This window comes from Chamaea fasciata, unplaced genomic scaffold (genome assembly GCF_029207755.1).
Source record: "Chamaea fasciata isolate MVZ Bird 193981 ecotype frontalis unplaced genomic scaffold, bChaFas1.0.hap1 SCAF_6, whole genome shotgun sequence".
In the NCBI taxonomy this organism is placed as follows: domain Eukaryota; kingdom Metazoa; phylum Chordata; class Aves; order Passeriformes; family Sylviidae; genus Chamaea; species Chamaea fasciata.
In genome coordinates this window covers 67795039-67814881 of record NW_027094091.1, presented here as the reverse complement: position 1 = coordinate 67814881, position 19843 = coordinate 67795039, and the positions used below count along the sequence as shown (strand labels likewise).

Below are 19843 nucleotides of genomic sequence, written 5' to 3'. Positions count from 1 at the left end.
TATGGTGTAAGGAGAGCAAGAAAATCCAATGCCCATCTTCAGTGTTCATGAGTGTTAAGTTGATACTGTGTTCTGTGCTGTTTAAGTTAGGTCCCTGAAGCAGACGGTGTATCTAAACCTAAGCAATTGGCTGAGCAGGTTAGGAGCAAAGGGGCCCTGGCTTGCACACACACGTGGCAAAGCAATATGGCTTTTTTGGCCTCTGTAACATGTGTTTGGGGATTGTTTCTTCGAGCAGCAACTCAGAATGATGGCTTTTCTGCAGATGTGGCTACATGTGGCTGCTGCCTCTCTGAAGCAATGCCGGTGCGTGCTTGTGTTGGTTTTTGGAGTTACTTTCTTCTTAAAGAAAAATCTTTGCCCATTTCTTTAGTTTATTTTGTAATGATACTTGATTTTTGTTTTTGCAGGAGGAACGTTGCACTCACTGCAGTTAGGGCATGTGAACTCTCGGTTTTCATCATAACTAATTTTAAGTGTGTGTTTATCCAAAGCTTGCAGCTAATTGGACAATAGGATTGCTGACTTCATGCACACAGTTATGGGTTGAATATTTAATAATCTGCTTAAAGCACATCCCAGTCTGCCTGCTGATATTTATATAAGCAGGAAACAGGGGTTATTTTTTCAGAAGAGTTGGTCAATAATTGTAACTAATGTTTTAAATGAACTGCCTTGGCAGATAAGTTGCCATGTTCTTGCTTCTGCAGCTTAAGTGGTATGGAAGAAATTGTATTATTCATGTGTGGCAATGCAGTCAGCAGTAGGCATCTGTATGTAGAATCATTAGCTACTATTGGGGAACAGAGCTTAAACATTTTCAGGTGAAGTTTTCATAAGTCTCCTGACTTTAATTTTTAGCTGTATCCCTTGCCAACATTTGTAATTACAATTAGACTGGGCAGTTAGCCATTAGCTGTTGCTTCTTTATCTTTCTGCCCTTACTGTTTTGGTAGCCTGGCAGGTCCTTATTTTTCTCCTCACACGTGTGCATCCCCCTTAGGTACGTTTATGTCTGTGAGCAGGCTAGGAACAGGCAGTCTGGTATTCCTTATTTCCCCCTGTTGTCACAGTGTCGGGATAAATGACGTGTGTGTGTGTGTACCTGATCTCTGAATAAACCATTTCCTCTACGAAAGAAGTTCTGAAAATGCAGTTCCTCCTTCCTTCCTTCCTTCCTTGCCCCTCCCCTGTCACACCTCTCAGCAGCTTTCAGGCAGCTCCTCAGACATGTTCCAGCAAATGCCAGGGCTCCTCAGGAAGGACTATAAATTGTGGATATAATCCCTGCAGTAGGTTAGAGCTCAGGTTGGCCCAGTGAATTTGCAATGTTATGGTTACAAGGGATTTAAGGGCATTATCTTTCCTGTGCAAACAGTGCATGAAAATTCTTCAGGAATTTTTCCCATATAGCTCTGGCAGCTAAAGACAGATTGCAGAATATGGTTTTGAGAACAAAAAGTCAAGGTTTCTGCTTCCTTATTTTTTTTTTCCTAAATACAGTTTTACATACAGGTTAAATTAAAAAAAAAAAAAAAGTTTAAAATAGGTTTATAAACTGATTTTTAAGTTATATGAAATACTTTTTCTATGCATAAACCTGTTCGATTTTGAAGTGTAAAGATCTGGAAGCAGAGGAAGATGCCCCCTCCAGTGCCTTAAGAAAGCTGGGATCTTACCCATCCATGCCCTTCTGTTGAGCATTCCACTGCCAGCCAGGTAGAGGATCACGTTGGATCTGACAGCTGTCAAAGGGAGAAATAGTGTGTGTCTCCTGGGTTTGGCCAGAAGAATTTGGGAGGGAAATGCCAGATTAGCAGAGAAAGAAAAACCATTTACTTTGTAAACAATCTTACAAGAAGATGACAATTTCTTTGAAGCTACATACAAATTCTGGTACTGGAATTCTGGTAGAGTAGGTCCAGACAGGGTGGGTTTGCAAAAGGAATAGCTGATGGGCAGTAAAAGATGCATGATTAACCATTTTGTTGGGCTCAGTTTATTTCCTCAAGTGTTGTGTATATATTCTGTTTTGGAAACCTAAAGTGTATATGTTGGTCATTCTGAGTGGCTGCTTCCCATTATTTACAGTGATGTGTAATTATACACAGACTCTGACAAATATAGCAGTGCTGTAGGGTCTATTTTTAGGCTGGGATATTTGTTATTATGACCTAATGTGCCAAAACCTAGCCAAGCTAGGCTAAAATCTTACAGGCAAACAATGCTATCGGCCTTGTGCGTAGCCTGGTACCAAAGAAGGATCATCTGTACCAGGACAGGGCGTTCTGCTGGGTTTTTCCCCTCTGTCCACTTGGTTTCCTCTGTTCTAGACAGACAGGATGAGTCGGTGAGGTAGAGCACACAGTTGCTGGGCTGGAACAAACTGTTTATTTTCCATTGTTTGTAATCATGCATGCCTTATTATGCTTTTTTTTTTTGCCTTTTTTTTTTTTTCCAAACCAGGATTTTCCATTGCTACTTCACTGAGGATCAGTCTTGTTCACTATCTCTTTGCTCAAAATAGGTATCCTGTGCGTCTGTGAAGTCCTACTGACCCTTCAGCAGGAAAACTGCACTTCAGTCCTTCCTCCCCTCATGCAGGACTGGAATAAAACAGGGAAAACCCACTGGCCCGCTTCTGAGCCCCACCCAGGCACTGCCAAAAGGGCTATTGATAGTCATTAACCCTGACGTAACATCTGAAAACCAGCAAGCAGACCTGAAACAAACGCTGTGCTCAGAGTCAGTTCACAGCAATGATATTATGCTCAACCCAAAGCGTTGCCGTGTGGAAGACACCCAGGAGGTGCCTGATGTTTTCTGAGGTGTTACTGTTTGTATGTCTGCATTATTACTTGTGTAGTGGTGAACATGGCTTTGCTGTAGGGTTCCACCTCCTTTGCCTCTGCACTGCTTCTGGCAGCAGGGTTTGCATCCTACCCTGCATTTCCTTACATTAAATCCATCTTTCAGCGTCTCGAGACAAGGATGTGTTTTCCCGCCTCTGGCAAGCCACTGGCTGTATCCTTCTCCTCTTACTGAGGGTTCCCCCCGCCCCTCTTGTTAGAGGTCAATCTGAAGTGCAGGAAAGAATGATTATGATAACAGGAGGAAACAGGAAGAATCATGCTTTCTTTTTCAATCTGTTTTTTATTATTGTTTTAATGTAAAACATTGTTTCAATTAAATGCTGACCTGTGCAGTGGCGTGTGCGTGCACATGCTGAAATGAATTCCGGCTTTGTTTGGAAAGCTGTGACCTCTTTATTCCTGTTCTGGATCAAGGCTGTTGCCTTTCAAACCCACTGCTGAGGACTGAAATTTCACTCGTACTCCTCCTAGCACTGGCAGTAACAAACCTTAAGAGCAGTGGTCTCCTTGGGCATTTTTATTTGCTATTCTTTCTCAGTTTTTAAAATAAGTGTGCTTGGTTTTAAGACTTGCTCGTGTTGTGGAAAAAAAAAATAACCGTGACGTTTAAAATGCATCAAATGAATGCTGGGCTACATTGGCACTTGGTGGAGTAGACTGGTATAGAAATAAGCAGATATCTTTATCAGTTACTTGTTTTCTCTCTACCTTAATTTCACGTGATGTTATTTACTTGCATTTTTTTAAACTGAGATTCCTGTGAATTGACTTCCCTGAAAGAAAATACGAGACTGGACCCCAATGCCCACTGTCACCCCACAAAGTCCCAGCTGAATTGATATTGGAATAATATGTGGAGTTTGTTATTTGTTTGGATAAATTTTAAATCTGGGGGGGGGGGGGGGGGGGGGTGAATCTATGTTGTCTCATTTAAGTTGTTTCGGATTTTTTTCTTAAAATGAACTTCTTCAGGGGAAGAAGTGGGCAAGGAATAGCACAAAATTTGCCTGAGTTGTTAAAATGAATCAGTTACATTTTATACTTGTCCTCTGGTGACCAGATTTTCATTTTTCTCCTTGGCCTCATGGAATGTTTTTATTTATGTATCTTATTAGTTTTGGATGTTCTGTGCAAGGGGAAATCTGGATTACAAACTTTTTTCTTTCTGTTATTGTATTAAGAGCCTGGGTATTGGATGCAGGTGCTCTGACTCTGCCGTAATTGGCACTTTATGGGGAGACACCAGCTGTACTGCTTCACAGGGGACATATTATGTCTCTTCACACGTTGTATATATTGTAGGAAATGCAGAATTCCTGTCATTGTCAGAAACTTTGCATGTCTGTGGCTACCAGTGCCTCTGCAGAAAAAAAAAGACAACAAGCTGCTGAAAGTTAAAACCATATCTATTTTCAGAAACGGCTTATCCCTTTTATTGTCCTTTCATGTGGCGCTAATTGATGTTTTGTTTGGGTAAATATAGAAGAGACTTAACAAATGTTTGTCTTTTTATGGTCATGCAAGGTGAGCTGGTGTGGTATGAAGTGCCTCATTTGTTTTGAAACACATGGCAACAGATACGGCATTATCTAGTTGTGCGAACACCTGTATATAAGATTATACTCATCATGTAATAATATACCAAAAAGCCAAACAAGTTTAACATTTTCAGTCACGGGACAGGGTTGGAAGCAGAAACAATAAAACTCTAAATTATATTAGGCCTTAAAAGGGATAATTATACTGGGGAAACCATCCTGCTTTTGGGCAACCTACACAACAGGGGCTGCAGTTGCTCTCTTGGCAATGCCTGGGAGCAGCCAATGGTACTGCTCAGTCCTGCCCAAGGAGTATTGATGGACTGATGTGTGAGTAGGTGGGAATTGTGTGGCTTTTGAGGGATTGATTTATTGGAGAAAATTAAAAATTAGTGTCAAGATTTATAGATACTGTATGTGAGTGATTTGCCCAAACAAAAAGAGTGGGTAGAAGCTCTGCCTGTGTTTGAAAAATGTAATTGCTTAAGGGAACAAAGAGCTGTTGAGTGTCACAGGGAATGTTTGTTCCATATCAAGAAAAATGCAGGTGTCTGGCATCTTACTACATGGAAAAATAGGGTTCCAATGGAAGTTAAAGCAATCTCATCAGGTTTTTAAAAAAAGTTTTAAAGATACTGTCCTGATAATAGAGAAGTGGGCAGGGTTGCGGATTTCTTGTGAGTTGATTTAACATGTCCTTGAATGCTCATTGTCCCTCTTCCTCTGTGATTTACAAATGTGTTCAGATCAATGTATGGACATTTGGAGGGTTTGCCCTGTGAGCTTCATCTCTGGGAAAACTGCAATGAGGCTGTTTCGTTCTGTCTTTTGGAACAGATGCAGCTTATATTCTGTCTGTGGTTGTTAAATCCCCTTTCTTGTGCTCTCTCATCTGAAGTGTCTTGCATGCTCTTTGACATAGTTCAGGCCCAGCACTGAGACCCTCTTTTGAACATCATTTCCTTTCCAGTGCTGCATTATGTTTGTGTGTGGTGCGCTCTGCTTGGGAGAACCAGGAGGAAGCCTACCTAATTCCATGTTCTTTTGTTCCGCTAGGATTGTACGCGCTGCGGAGAGTGCTGGGGAAGAGGCCCGGCCTGCGGGACACGGCGGTGGCTGGGTCAGTGATGATTGCTTTCAATGACTTCCTGCAGGGGATGAACGATGTCAGGCCCAGCGCCATGAGGGAGGTGGCGATTGATGTGCCAAAAGTGAGTTGTTCCGTGCAATGCTGTGGCGACATTGTCAGGGCCATGTAAAGAGAGGAATTTTATGGAGTGAAAGCCTTAATTTACTGGTTCGTGTTGTGCATCATCTTCCTGTTTGAGTGTTTATTTATTTATAATTTTGAAGAACCATTTGCAGAATGGTTCCTAATGCTTCAGGATGAGTTGGGAGTGCAGGATCCTATATCCTGATCTGTGGTTTTTTATGCTGAACGGGTTAATGGGGTAAAAGTCTTCAGATGCATGTTCAAAGAAGGTCTGGAACAGCCGTGAAAATTGGAGCCTTTTGGGCAGCAGACACAAATCAAAGCAGAAACCAACTGTTAGCATTTGTAACCAGTGTGTTGAAGCAAAGCTGTGAAGAGTTTGTTTGCTCTGATTTTAATGTAGATGTGGCCTGAATGTCTTCAGTGGCATTATATGGTTTTAAGTGAAGGCAGAATTCGATGCTGTAGGCTGATTATCACTGCCAAACAGTCACCTGTGACTGTCCTTATAGGAACAGTTCATTTGGCAGTGCCAGGTTCATCTTTACCCTGCTCACTGCCCTCTTAATTACATACAGTAGTAGTTCAGTAGCAGACCCAACATAGATTGGGCTGGGAACTGATCTGGTTTAAGGCAGCTCTGATCTGTGTTAAGAAGATTGAGCAAAAGAATTTTGTATTTAATCTGACTAAATCCTGATTCTGTGAGCAGTTGTGCTGGTGTTTCTCAGCAGCTCCCCAAGCCCTAGAAGAAAACATTTATGTTTCATTGCATGAAAATGAGTCATTTGGGAGTTAGATTGCACAACTGTAGACCCTTATGCCCAAACTTATAGGAATGGGAAATAAAATCTGTGAACCGGATGCTGCACACAGCCAGCTCGGATGTCACACTTGGCTTGCTAAGAGGCTGTGCTGTGCAGGGTGGAATTGCCTGGGGTGGCCCCAAACAGCTTTTCCTGGAAATGGTGTCATGGCACCAATATCCTCAAGGCTAAGTGGTTCTGCTGAGAGCCAGAGTGACTGATTCTTGCCTTGCTCGTTGTGCTACTGGCTTGTGGGCTCATGTTGTTATCCCTGTGCTGTGCCTCTCGGGCACTCCAGCCCCTTTGGAACCAGGTGGAATGTTGCCCAGCAGCACAACACAGGCAGGTTAGGAGCAAAGTCTTGAGGTACTGCAGGAAATCTCTTCTCAGTCCTGGTCACCCTACTCCTCTTGTCCACTAAACCATCCTGCTAGTGGTTTCCTTGATTGTCGCTTGATTTTATTTGTTAAATACCCACTGAGTTATTGGGGTCCTGCTGGAATTCATTCCTTTATTAATAATGTAGTGGAGATTGTTTTTGTGCTGGCAGGACCTGCATTTCCACAAAGTAATGCATATTCTCTGAAGATTTAGGGTAAATTTCAAGCCATGTGCCTACTGCCTGGGGTGAGTTTCAAGTAGAATCCAAAGTACTGGGTGCAGCAAATTGTGTGTCCTTCCATATCACCTACCGAAGGAAAGAAGTTTAGAAGCAGATGATCTTTAGTGTCCGTTCCATCTCAAGATATTCTGCGAATGCTGTAATCTAAAAAATCCTTGCTAAAAATAACTTCTAAATAAATTATAAGCTGTGAGTTTGTTGTTTTTTTTTTTTTCCCAAAGAGAAGACAGGAATTTTAGGTGCATTAATAATATCAGCTTTTTAGGTATTTATTGCAGATACAGTACTCACTTGGCATCCCTCTCAGTGTAGATGGGACTTTTGGCCTATGTAGTTACTTACAAGTGAAACCATTGACATACATGAGAGTTTTTTTGATTTTTAACTCCATTTTTCAGGTGGTGGGGCTCTTTCATATTTCATTGCTTTGCGATAGCCACGTGCCAATCAAATGACAAGAGTTCGAAGTAACTTCTGAATAAAGCCATGATTCCTTCTTCTTGTGTCTGAATTTTGTTGGCTGTGATTAAGGCAGAAGCAAAATCCTTGCTGCCTGGTTCTGTGTGGCATCTTTCCTTCCATTTTTACAGAGCCTTTCTTGAACTTTGCTGCGTGTTACAACCTTTTTAGAAGGCTGCTTTTTCTGTAGCAGGGATTTTGGAGTGAGAGGATGCACATTATAAATCAGGAAGTTAATACTGCAGCTCTTTGGAGAGTTGCACTGCAGTTGCTGTTCCTCCCTCTCCTATGGGTCTTTCTGAAGTTTTTTTCAGGGAGTGCTGCAAGTTTTGCTTGCCTCTTTCACTCCCTTTACTGTAATTCAACACTCAGATTTGTGTCTTTGCAGCCAAAAGGTTCTGGATAAGACATCCTTTGCCTGTCTGCTTTATTTCTTTATTACTGGTGCTTAATAACCTCTGGGGTGCTGCTGCTCTGCATCACACTCTGAGCTCTGTTGACCTGGGGAGAGCTAAAGATTGCAGCAGTAATGAAATGTTGGTGTCCTACACACTGCAGCAGAGAGCTGGTTTTGTATGTGTGAGCTCAGCCCCAAGGCTAATCTTTAAAGCCATTTCCACAGTGACGGAGCATCACACCTCGTTGCTGGTATTGCGAGACCTCTCCTTTGAGTTCCTGTGCAGGTGAGAGGAGTGTAAGTATTGCTGGTGGACTGTTCCCCAACCTCTCTCCCTCCACACACACACTTACTTCTCTCCTTTGGAAATGAGGACAAATTTGTTCTGTTTAGAATTCACCAGAATGTGAAGGTAATGGTTTATTAGCTATTTTTGCTTCTAATACTATTGCCCCACCGATTCCATGCCTTGTACTGTTGGAATTTAAAATGCAGGCGAAGTCAGAAGAAGTCTCCAGATTGCTGAAACAACCTTCATGTAAGGTGGCCATTCTTCACCTTTTCTGTACAATTCTGTCATTTGTGCTGGTGTTAAATGCCATGTACGAGATCTGAAAAATTACTTGAATGATGCCTGAATGATATTCAGTACACTGAATATTTGGAAAGGGTAGATGACTGAATATTTAAGAGGGTAAAAATAACATGTAAGTGTTTTCTCCCTGGCTTTTTACGTGCATGTAGAGTACTGCTAATAAATCTTGCCTTCTGTTGCTGGAACTTATAGGGAATTCATGATGGCCTTTTTAATTTCAAGAGGGTCCTGTTCATGTTTGTCGAAGTCTTTGTCTAGATAGAAAGACGTGATGATAGGAATGACTAGTCCATGCTTTGCCAGGTATGAGTAAGGATTGACACTGAAGAAAGGAGAACAAGCTTATGTTGTCTCCTTCCCTCAGAAAAAGTTGTCAAAGAGTATCAAGGTTTAGTTCTGTGCGGTTTACAAAGCTCCTGCATAGAATCAAGAGTTAAAGGGATAGGCAATACATCTTTTTAAATGAAATTTAAACCAGACTCTGATATCTGACTCAGAAACACAAACTTTTGTTGTGTTTGCTGTTTACTCTCTGCTCTCTTTGTAATTTTCTTCTACATCGAAGTCTGATAATCTGAGAGAAATTTTATTTGAAGTTTACTTGTCTTTAACAAAAGTGCTTGCACCACATCCAAATGCTCTTTTTCATCCACTTCAGTAGCAGGCTGAATTGCCTTTTTCAGGGACTGTCTGCTTCTAGTTTCCACTCCTTGTCCTGGCATCAGGAGAAAATAAGGACAAACCAAGGGTGACACCAGATTTCAGGGGAAAGGCAATACCTTACCTCTCAGCAACACTCTGCTTGCTTTTCACATGGAACTCACTTTCCAGAGCTGAAGGATGATTTATGTTGAGCAAACCTCTGGAAGAATGTTTTAAGGCAGAAAATTATTTGATTCAGGTGTGCCTTGACATGTTTATTACTTGAAGTGAATGGGAGTGGATGGTGACCAGAGGAAGAGCAGGCTAGGAGGATGTGGAGAAAAGTCTCAGGCTAGTTGATAGCCGTGTAGGAAGAGGTGTGGCAGGTTTTAGATCTGCCTGCTTTTTTGGGTAGAACATACACATGCTTTAATGTATTCCTGACAAGCTTGTCTTGTGCTTCTTGCTTAATAATGACTTTTTGAAGAAATGACTCATTAAAAACAGCTTCATTAAAGAACCAGTACATGTTCTACAGAGCATTCTTGATTTGTTTACTTTTTTAATAGTTCTGCTCTGTTCCTCAGGTATCTTGGTCAGACATAGGAGGGCTGGAAGATGTCAAGCTGAAGTTGAAGCAGGCAGTTGAATGGCCTCTCAAACATCCAGAGTCCTTCATCCGAATGGGGATCCAGCCTCCCAAAGGTGTCCTGCTTTATGGACCTCCTGGGTGCTCAAAGACCATGATAGCAAAAGCTTTGGCTCATGAAAGTGGCCTCAACTTCTTGGCAGTGAAGGTAGGCCATTCAGACTCGCATTTTCTTAACTCCTGCATAACAACTGATGGTTTACCAATTTCCAGTGTTAAAATCCAGTGGCTCTTAGTGTTTTGGATCCCTGTATATGCTCCAGTGAACACCCTGTACATATAATGTAAATTTGTGTTTTCTTGTATGCTGTTAAAAGATTTGTTATTTATTTTATCACAGCACGTGTTGGATGGATGGTTAAGCTGCAGAGCGACATCCTAAATATTGGCATTGTTTAAAATCTTTCTAAAAGTAGCAACAATATTAATACTGCAGTTAAAGCAATGTAAATGAAAAGTGACTCTGGATAGTGGATAGCTGCTCTTACTGTAATAATTACTTGCATGCATGGAAATATTATCATCTAATCTCTTACATTCCTTTTCATTCCTCAGGAAGGTCATTTTCTTTATCTCACTGTTCGTGTTTCATTACAGATTTTTCTTGTCCTATTTGCCCTTTTTTTCTGGGGAAATAGTTCTACTTCATCAGTTTTCAGAAAGCTTGCAAAATCAGTTATATCTTGAATACTCTTGGATAAATGGGATATTCTCTCAGCGTTAAGAAACACTTAGCATAGAAAAATTTTGGATTTCGTTGCCTATGAATCAGTGTAATTGATCACTGTGGGTTGTATGGAAAACACATGAATGGAAGTTATTAAATAATAATGCTGAGCTTCACTGCATAGGAAAGAAAAAAAAAGGATAGCAGAGTGATTCCACATGGGATAGTCTTGCAGCTGTGTCAGAATGTTAATGAAGTGCAAGAAAAAACATTTGTTTAAGTATTTTGAAAGTATCTCCTCCTCAGCAGTAAGATCACGTCCCCTTCTCTGTTGACCATCTCTTTAGTCACAAAGCCTCCTGTGTTAGTTTCTGCACAGCTTCCTCCTCTCGCATCCTTTCAGGCACACTGTAGCTGTGGATCCTCTCTGGGAGCAGAGGCAGTTGTGTTGACCCTGAAGCCAGCAGCCCTTCGCTGCCTGGGCTCCCTGGGATTGCAGGCAGCCCTCTGGGTCACAGTCACAGCAACAAGGGCAGCCTTGGAAACCTCATCCCTTAAGAAACACTACCTTTACTGCCTCTTCCATAAAGACAAAGTAGTTCTTTGTGCTCCTGAGTTACTGGTAAACAAGGTAACCTTTTCCTCTGCTACTGCTTAAAAGAGAACATTCCTCTTTGTCTTGCCTTAAGCACTGGTGCCCGAGAGGGTGGGGAAAAAAGGTAGCAGTCTGGAAAAAAAAACCAGTTAAAATGGATGTTGTTGGTATCTTGTATCCCTCAGTCATAACACTGATGCAGTTAATGGTCTGAAAGTGAAGGGTGGCTCATGCTGACCACGAGGTAACTGATTGGAAATGCTGGTGTACAGTAATGCAGCATTTTTTCATGGTGGAGTTCTGCACATGCAACATCCCCCATCACTGACAAGCTGCAGAAGTGTCTGGCTCTAGGAAACTGCCCGTGATTCCCTGTTGGTTTAAATCCCCTGGCCTGGGACGGGTCAAATATTCAACATACAGATGTTTCAAAAAGCACATCTCTGGAGCATATCCAACCTTGGACATGTTGACTCCAGGAAGGGAACATAGCCTACTTTCTCTAACTTCACATTTGTTTCCTGGACAGAAAAAGACAACATCCATCATGTACTAAATGTGTTAAACATCGTCTGTAGCACTTTTTCAAGCACAACAGGCATGAATTAATTTCCACTGCAAGTGTTCCTGCAATAAATCCAAAGTAGATGAATATGTGGGGTTTTGGTTTGCTTTGTTGGAGTTTTTTTGAGAGGGGATTTTTCTTTTCTTGCTCATAGCCCTGTTAATTTTCCCATTCTCTACCTTATGTCTTGAATATCCATCTCTGGAACTGACATCAGGCATTTTGAAATTAAAGTGCGATTCTTACGATTTACTTTTCAGACTTGCATTTTCCTTCCAGTCTCTCTGGAGTAAGTAATTCTGATGAAAAGTGTCTGCTGTACAGCTTGTGGGATACTCTTGTGGGATAGTGCAGAGGGCAGAGGTTCTTGGGCCTTTCTGGAGCCAGGGCTGCAGGCAGGAGGCACAGCTCTAGCTGTGGGAGCCTGCTGCTCCATGCTGCCGCTCCCTTTGTCTGTGAAGCCTGAGAGGAGATCGATTCTGTTACGTGCAGTGCTTGCTCGGTCCAGTGATTTTTGAAAGAGTGGACCTATTGTGTCTGCACACTGCATTTAAGAGCCACAGGCACAGAAAGTCCCAGCTCCCAGCAGTGCTGGATGTGCTGTCCTTGTCTGAGCTCGCTGTCCAGCTTCAGTGCAGCAGGTATTGCCCCTGCCCCGGCCTGCCTCCGGGAAGGCTTTGTTTGCCAGATGTGTCTGTGTGGTTTGGACAGCTGGCTCTGTTCAGTGAGATGTTTCACCTGGTTTATGAGCAAACTGTTCAAATGTGACCTTTCCAGCCGTCTTGGGCATGGGGAGCTGTCACAAGGCAGCCTCTGGCCCATGTCTGACTGGCCTCTCGTGAGGTTTGGGAGATGGGCTGAGTCTCCATGTCATTTCTGGGCAGAGGAGCTGAAGAAAATAACGTGATAACAGATGTTTGACGTTGCATCCTGTTCTCTCCTGAAATCTATTGTGAGGTTTGAATGGTTAGTGTTACAATGAATGTGGCCCTTTTGTAAACATGCTCTTTGATACTTGGCCAAAAACTTTTTATAGCTGTATTTTCACCAAGATTGGTGACCTTTTGCTTTTCCAGAGCAAAGCAGCTTGTTGGTTGGTTTGTTTTACAAAGCAATCTTGCATATAATTCCTAGGGGGAATAGTTTATTTTTGTTCCTTCTTTTGACTTTCTTTGTCTCTAGTACAATGTATCTGCTAAATTTACTGGGGAGGAGGTTGTCAACTGCTTTCCAGGGGATGGCTCTTCCTGCTCCTTCCCGCCAACCCCTTTCTCTAAATCTCTTGTAGCATTGAGGCTTTTCAGGGTTTTAGTGGTCATCTGGATTTTTCCCCCCCCTCCAAATCTCTGTTACAGTGAAAGCAACTGAATTGTTCTCAACTGCTTGGAGACTTTTCAATGTTTTGCAGTTATGGATACAAGCGAGTGTAAGACTGCGTGAAGGAGTGGATTAGGATAATTTTTTCTTTCTGCAGGGTTAAACATCAGTCTCGACTTATCAATAGCTTTTGATCTGACTGCTTATTTCAGTCAGCCTTCTCTGCGCTTTTTGTCCTTCACAATCCTCCTGTGCTTGTCCCAAAGTTTGTAATTTTCTTCTGAAATGTGTTTTATGCATTTTTTGTGCTAGTAAAAAAAACCCCTTATATGCAAGTATTGGACATATCCATATGGATTTGATGGGGATAAAATTTTCAGCTTCTGCCAGGCTGATGACACCTTGCTGTTATATACAACCTGTCTCTCTGACGTTTTTGCTTTACATGTCATCTAGCTTTCTGAAACTGAACATGAAGGAAATGAAACCCTTTGTCACTGTATTCCCTCTTTTGACTATTTATGTGGTAGGTGTTTCTGTGCACTGTTTTGACAGTTCCTGCACTTCGGGTCAGCTTTGACTAGCTGTTTTTTTGCACTATATTTTTGTGAGACTGCTAGGATTTTTGTGGTGATATTATATTTTTGGAAGAAACTCACCTATTTTGCTGTATGGCATAGATAATTATCTCTGCATTTGTCTTGCGTCTCAGTTTATTTAGACTTATTACAGCTGCCCTCTTGGATTTTAAATTTCTTAGTTTATTTTATTTTTAGGAAATCCTGTGTCATTGTGTTGTCCTAAGAATCAAATTAGTATTGCTTTTCCTTACAGATTTTCTGTTGCTTTTCTGGGAAGTAATTTGCAGAGACTCTGTGTGGAATTCCCCCCCCCCCCCCCCCCCCCCCCCCAACTATTATTGTGCTATTTAGGTCATTAACTTTATTACCAAATAATAAAACCATTGAGCTTTTTTTGCTTTTAACCTATTTCAGAATGAACACTGGAGTCTGCTCTTAAGATGTCAGGCTGGGAGGCACAATCAGGGTACCCATCCAGATAAACTCCATCACCCAGCTGTGATGGTCTGATCCATGGGGACTTGGAGTTCTGTTTTCTGTCCAACAAGCAGATTACCTGAGTTTATAAGATATATAGCAAGAACAATTATGGAACTTCTATATGCTTGTGAAGGTTTCAGAAATATCATTTTTCCTCTTGCTGCTTAGTGCTTTTTAACATTTGTCTGTTTAAAATCAAAAGTAAGGCAAAACCTCACTTAGGGGTAGTGACAAAAACCAGCTTAAATTTAAAAAAAGTTAAATGCCTTGCAGTTCAGCTAAGTGAGACAGTAATTGTTGTAAACAGGATGAAGCAATACTTGAAAAAAAACCCCACCACACAAAACAAAGAAAACCAAACACACCTGTGACAGTAAGGAGTGTTTAAGGATGACAGCACTGAGCAAACCACTAGTACAGATGATGTGAACTATACTGTTCTTAAACTTTAATTTGAAACAATGGTTAGGAGATCCAACTACAGTGTGATTTAAAAAAAAAAATTAAAAAAGAGAGAAAATATTCTTGACCTTTTATATGCTGTTACTTAAGAGCTTGGGCTGAGGAAATCTTTTCTTTTTCAATTAGCAGTAATTACAAAAATATACACTGTTCCCAGGGCTCTGACTTCACCTTGGCTTGGTTTAGCTTCCTGTATCACCCAGCCGATGCTTTTGTACCACTCCCCGTGCTTGACATGTGCTTAAGCTTAGTTTGTCATCTGGGTCAATTATGTCAAAATATTTTCCAGTTCAAGTTTCCTCTGCTTTTCCCTTCAGCTCTTGGCTGTGGCAGCTCCAGCAGATTAATGAGGCTTGGAAAGGTCGACTGCTTTGCTTTGTGAAGAGCTGTCACTGAGTTTTGGGGAGATAGCTTAGCCTTTTGATGGGGATTTCAGTGAGCAGAAGCCCAAGATAAGAAAGCTTGGTGACTCTAAGTAGTTATAAGCAAGGCATATAAGACCACAAATGCAGAAGCGTTGTGTTTTTATGAGAAATTTTGGCAGACATTTGAGGAAATTTCTAAAAGGATCCACAGTAGCACATTTACAGTAATATGTTAGTTAATTTGCAGATAGTAAAAATAACTATTTGAAAAATTTGACATTTTTACAAGGGATAACAAGTTGAGATACTTTGATGAGCTCGTTTATTCCTGAAGCTCTCTGCATATTTTACTCAACTAAAAACAAATCATTCATCCATTCTTACAATATGCTTACCGAAAGTGAATATACAGGCAGAAAAATGGTTAAATATAATCCCCATCTCTATTTCTTTGTCCCTTCTCAATTACCTTGCAAATTTAGTTTTTTATTAGCACTTAGTTTCTTTCTCTCTCTTCAAGTTGCTAGTGGAGGAATGGAGTGTTGCTGGAGGTGTGAGGTCTCAGCAAATAGGTTTTGCAGCAGGGGTGGCTCATTTTGTGTGCTTTTGCTGTGTGATTTTTGATCCTGGCCTGATGATGCCAAAGGCACTCTTGAAGGCACTGGTGCATGCAGTGAGTGTAATTCAATGTTTCCAGTCAGTTCATTCTGCAGTGCAAATCCTGGCTTCTGCCTTGTGTAAAGAAGCCTCAAAAGATTATTGGAAAAGTCATTGGAATTTGCTGGTCAAGGCAAATGGCAAACAAGTGGACTCTGAGGCATGGCTATAAAGAGCATTGGATATTAAGAGTTGCATTTGCAGTCTGACCCTACTGCTTGTAGCAACTTCACTGCAGGGATTGGGAATGAGACAGGGTTCTGCCAGTTTGCTCCCTTAAATACTTTGTAGCCCACAATCACCTGCTGAAATTGAAGTTTTTCAAACCCCAGGCAGGTGTCAACAAGTTTTTAAGGTCCTCTGGAATGCCGGGCAGAGGGAGAGGAAGTGATTAAAATGGTGCATGGTGCTCAGCCTGGGGTTTCCTTGTGCTGAGAAGCTGGAAGTGATGCAGATTAAATCTTTTAGCAGCCCTGAAAGAGAAGAGGCAGGTTTTATTCTTAAAAAGCAAATAGAATGCGTTTTCTCAGCAAATATTTTTCTATGCGGTGTAGCCGATTACCAAATCACACATGTACAGCCTTTGCCTTAGAAAGAGCCTTACTGTTGAAATAAAGGAAGTCTCAGTGTTTATCTTGTTAACTCGCTTCCCTGCAGCCTCCCTGAGTCATATGCTGCTTTGGTTGGACTGTGGGAGGGATGGAATAGCATTTTGCCATGGAGAATATGGTGCCAAAAGACTCAGTAAGTAATTTGTGAGCCTCTTCAGTGTTGTTGGAGTAGAGCGTAAGGCTGAGAGAATTGGGATTGTTCAGTCTGGAGAAGGGAAGTTTTAGGACTGACCTAATTGTGGCCTTCCAGAACCTAAACGGAGCCTACAAGAAGGATGAAGAGAGGCTTTTTCCAAGAGCATGTAATGACAGGATACTGGGCGGGATGGTGGGATTTAAAATGGAACAGAGTAGATTTAGATTAGATCGATTAGGAACAATTCTTCACTGTGAGGGTGGTGAGGAAGTGGCACAGGTTGCCCAGAGAAGTTGTGGATTACTCATCCCTGAAGTTCTTCAAGGTTATGTCGGATGAGGCTCTGAGCAGGCTGGCCTGGTGGAAGGTGTCCCTGCCTATGGCATGGAGGTTGGAATTAATGATCTTTAAGGACTTTTCCAACCCAGGCTATTCTGTGATTCCATGACTCTATCTCACCGTCAGTGTCGAAACTGGAAAGAATTAAAAAAAGATGCTGGTTTTAACTCTGTGAAGGGTGTATTGGTGGGGTGGGATCAAACTTTGCTCCTCTGAGCTGGATGTATAAGCTTCCCCTGCAGTCTTTAAGAGAAATTGGCACATGGCACCTGAGAGGTGTATGTCTGTCTGCCCAAATCAGTTAAGGTGAATGTCTAACTCAGATATCCACATGTGAGTGTGGGCACTGAACATTGCCCTAGGAACAACACATTGTGAACGGTTGAAAAATAATTTTGGCACCTCTGTCTTTTGTTATTGTTCTTCTTGAGATTCACAATACAGAGCTCAGTTTCTAGAAACATGATTTGAAATTAAATATTAATTATGACTGCTACGTTAATGTCTGTTTGATCGTTTCTGCTTTAAGTATGGCAAGGAAGGAATTGCGCATAATCTTGTAGTAATAATCTATTGGATGTGATATAAACTGTCTAGCTGGATTTTTAGAACCTAGGAATTGTACTCTGTGGCTAACACAGTTTAATGTGTCTGTGTTAGAGCCCAGAACCTGTATGTGAGCTTATCACGGTATTTCTGAAGAGTCTAGACTGAGCTGTGTGCTGGAGACATCTGGAGCTGTGCCCATGTGACTCAGAAAGCCTAAGTGCGTAACTTGCCTGATTGTCAAAAGAGTGAAAAAAAAAATAAATTACGGGAGAGAAGTCACTGACTAAATTTTCTACCCGAGTGGTGGAAAAAATCTGCAAGTGGTCTTAAGCCCTGCTAAGAAAAATGACTGATACTCTTTAACTTCAGGGATAGCAGATGTCCCTCTTGCAGTTTAAAAATGCTTTGAGAACTTCTGTCAAAATCATGTGTGCACAAGCTTTTCTTGTGTTGCTGCCTGTATACAAGGCTTTTATCTTCTGTGCAGTTAATCTTTCAAGAGTTGATTCTGATAATATTTTAAATGTCAGGAATTTTTGTCTTTTATTAAAATAAAAAAGAAATTGAAATTCATCCAATCCAGACCATAAACAAATAGAGGGTTTCATGATACACAGTGATGTGTCTTGTGAATGGGGATGGAATAGTCTTTAAGCAGAGTACGCCTGGCAACTCTCTCTACTTGGAGGCTGAATAAAGAAACCTCAGCAGTATCCAGTGAGCCTGAATTGCTGATTTTTACTGTTGGTGAGGACTCTAGCTCACAAACGCTTAAATGCATGGCTAAGCTACAGCTACTTCTGCCAATTTTCTCCTCCAAATCTTTTGCTGGTTTTGGAGTCCCCGTGCAAATGACCACAAGAAACAGATTTTATTTCTTCATTTCTGTTTGTATCGAAGATGACTTGTTGCACATGAGAACAGAGCTGTGCAGCGTTAAACTGGCCTATTTTTAACTAGCACCTCTTGGTCAGTCTATCAACAGCCGTAAACAGCTTTTAAAAGGATCCTTAATGCTCACCCCTTGGCCAGAAATGATCTTTCAACAAATGTCAGCTTGATAAGTCAAGCTCATGTCATTTGATTTTTAAAGCCTTTAGAAAAGCACTGAAAAGTAAAATAAAAAAACTCTCCTGGTATTTCTTCAGCGGCCTCCAAAGAAAGTCTGCTAAAAGTGAACTTTGTGAAAATGAGAAGCTATATCTGCTGCCAGCAGGTGACTTTGTGGTGGCCTGCAGACTGCCTGGCCTGCAGATTTATTTTTCAAATAAGAGCTGACATCAATCTGAGCTAAAGGGCAGCACAGGTGCAGACAGGGTAAGGCAGAGGCTCAGCTCAGGTGGGACCAGAGCTCACCCAGTTCATTTGCTGCCTCTGCTTTGAACATTTCTAGTTTTTGTGTTGTGGTTTTCAGTGTTTGCATGATTGAATTGTACAGCAATTCCTCCTCTTCTGTGTGTCCTTTGTCTTTGGAGCCTTTTCTTTTCTTGCCATGGACAATAAGGATTCTGAGCTGCTTGCAATAAAAACTATGACACTCAAATGCAGTTTTGGTATCCCTCATGAGGGGTGAACTAGGAGACTTTTCAAACAAATTTTCATGAAAATTCTCCCCAGAGAGGCACAGATCATTAACATATAGTGGTCTTTCACCTGGAGTTGCTGCTTGATGAAGAGAAAAATGGAGAAAAGCTTCATGTTGAAGCTTACAGCAAAAAAAAAGTTGCATTCAAAATAATTCTCTTTGAAACATTTTAAATGGTATTTATTGCTTTGATGTTGCCTTCATCATATTTTAATGCTTAATTAAAAATAAAATTACAAGCATCTGAAATTACATTGTACCTTAAAGCTCAAAAAGAGTAGTTTTGGGTTTAAGTTGTTGGTTTTTTTTCTTGCTGAGACAAAAGAAAATGACAGGCTGTTTGATGTTGGGTCATAGGAGAGGAGCACACCGTTGGCACTGATGTGTGTGATGTTAGCTTCTTTGGGAATACTGATGTGAATGAAGATTACTTATGGGAATAAGGGCATGAAAGAGGAGGTCCACAAGCTCCAAGGAAAAGTTAGTGAGAGAAATCTATAATTGTGGGTAGAGTCTGCAGTGATTTCTCATTGCAACAGAGAGCTGGATGGAAAGAGAGGACTCTGCTCTCGTTCCGTAAGGATTTGTCAGGGCCGTGCTGTTGGATTCCTCATCTGCCCTGAACGTGATGAACGACGAGGGCCTGGAGCAGCTGGGCTGTCTCTGAGCTGCAGCCTCCTCACTAACTGCTCCACGCTCCTCATGGGTAGTGTCAATGGCAGCAAAAGGCTTTGTGCTTCTCTCTCACTCTGCTTTTTGTGTTTCTCTCTCTCACCTTGCTTTTCCCTTTTCTTTCCTGTGTTCCTCGGTTTTGTGTCTCAGTAATTCTGTTTCCACGCACGTACCCATCAGACTCCAGTCCTGCAGCCCTTGGAGGCCTCCAGGTGACACTTCAGCTACCACAGCAGTTACTTTAAGGGTGGATGTTGCTGAAAGAAAACAACGCTAATTGTATAATTTACCTTTCCTCCAGGCAAGGCACACAGTGCTGGCCCTATCAACCCCTTTTTGTGTGGCTTTGGTCTTTGTAGTGCTCTAGGTCTGGCTGCTGCACTGTCTCACCTGGTCCTTTGGATGAAGGATAACTCTTTGAAAGGAAAAAAAAAAAAAGGTGTCTATGCCTGGATGCTTTGCTGATAT

At 41.6% G+C, this 19843-nt stretch overlaps 1 protein-coding gene across 1 annotated transcript in view; it reads left to right on the top strand.

The window, feature by feature from the left end:
* AFG2A (AFG2 AAA ATPase homolog A) overlaps nucleotides 1-19843 on the top strand; it is a 164523-nt gene that overhangs the window by 15288 nt on the left and 129392 nt on the right. The window contains 2 exon segments of the mRNA XM_066186686.1: nucleotides 5468-5622; nucleotides 9733-9942. Coding sequence (XP_066042783.1) covers nucleotides 5468-5622; nucleotides 9733-9942 — 365 coding nt within the window.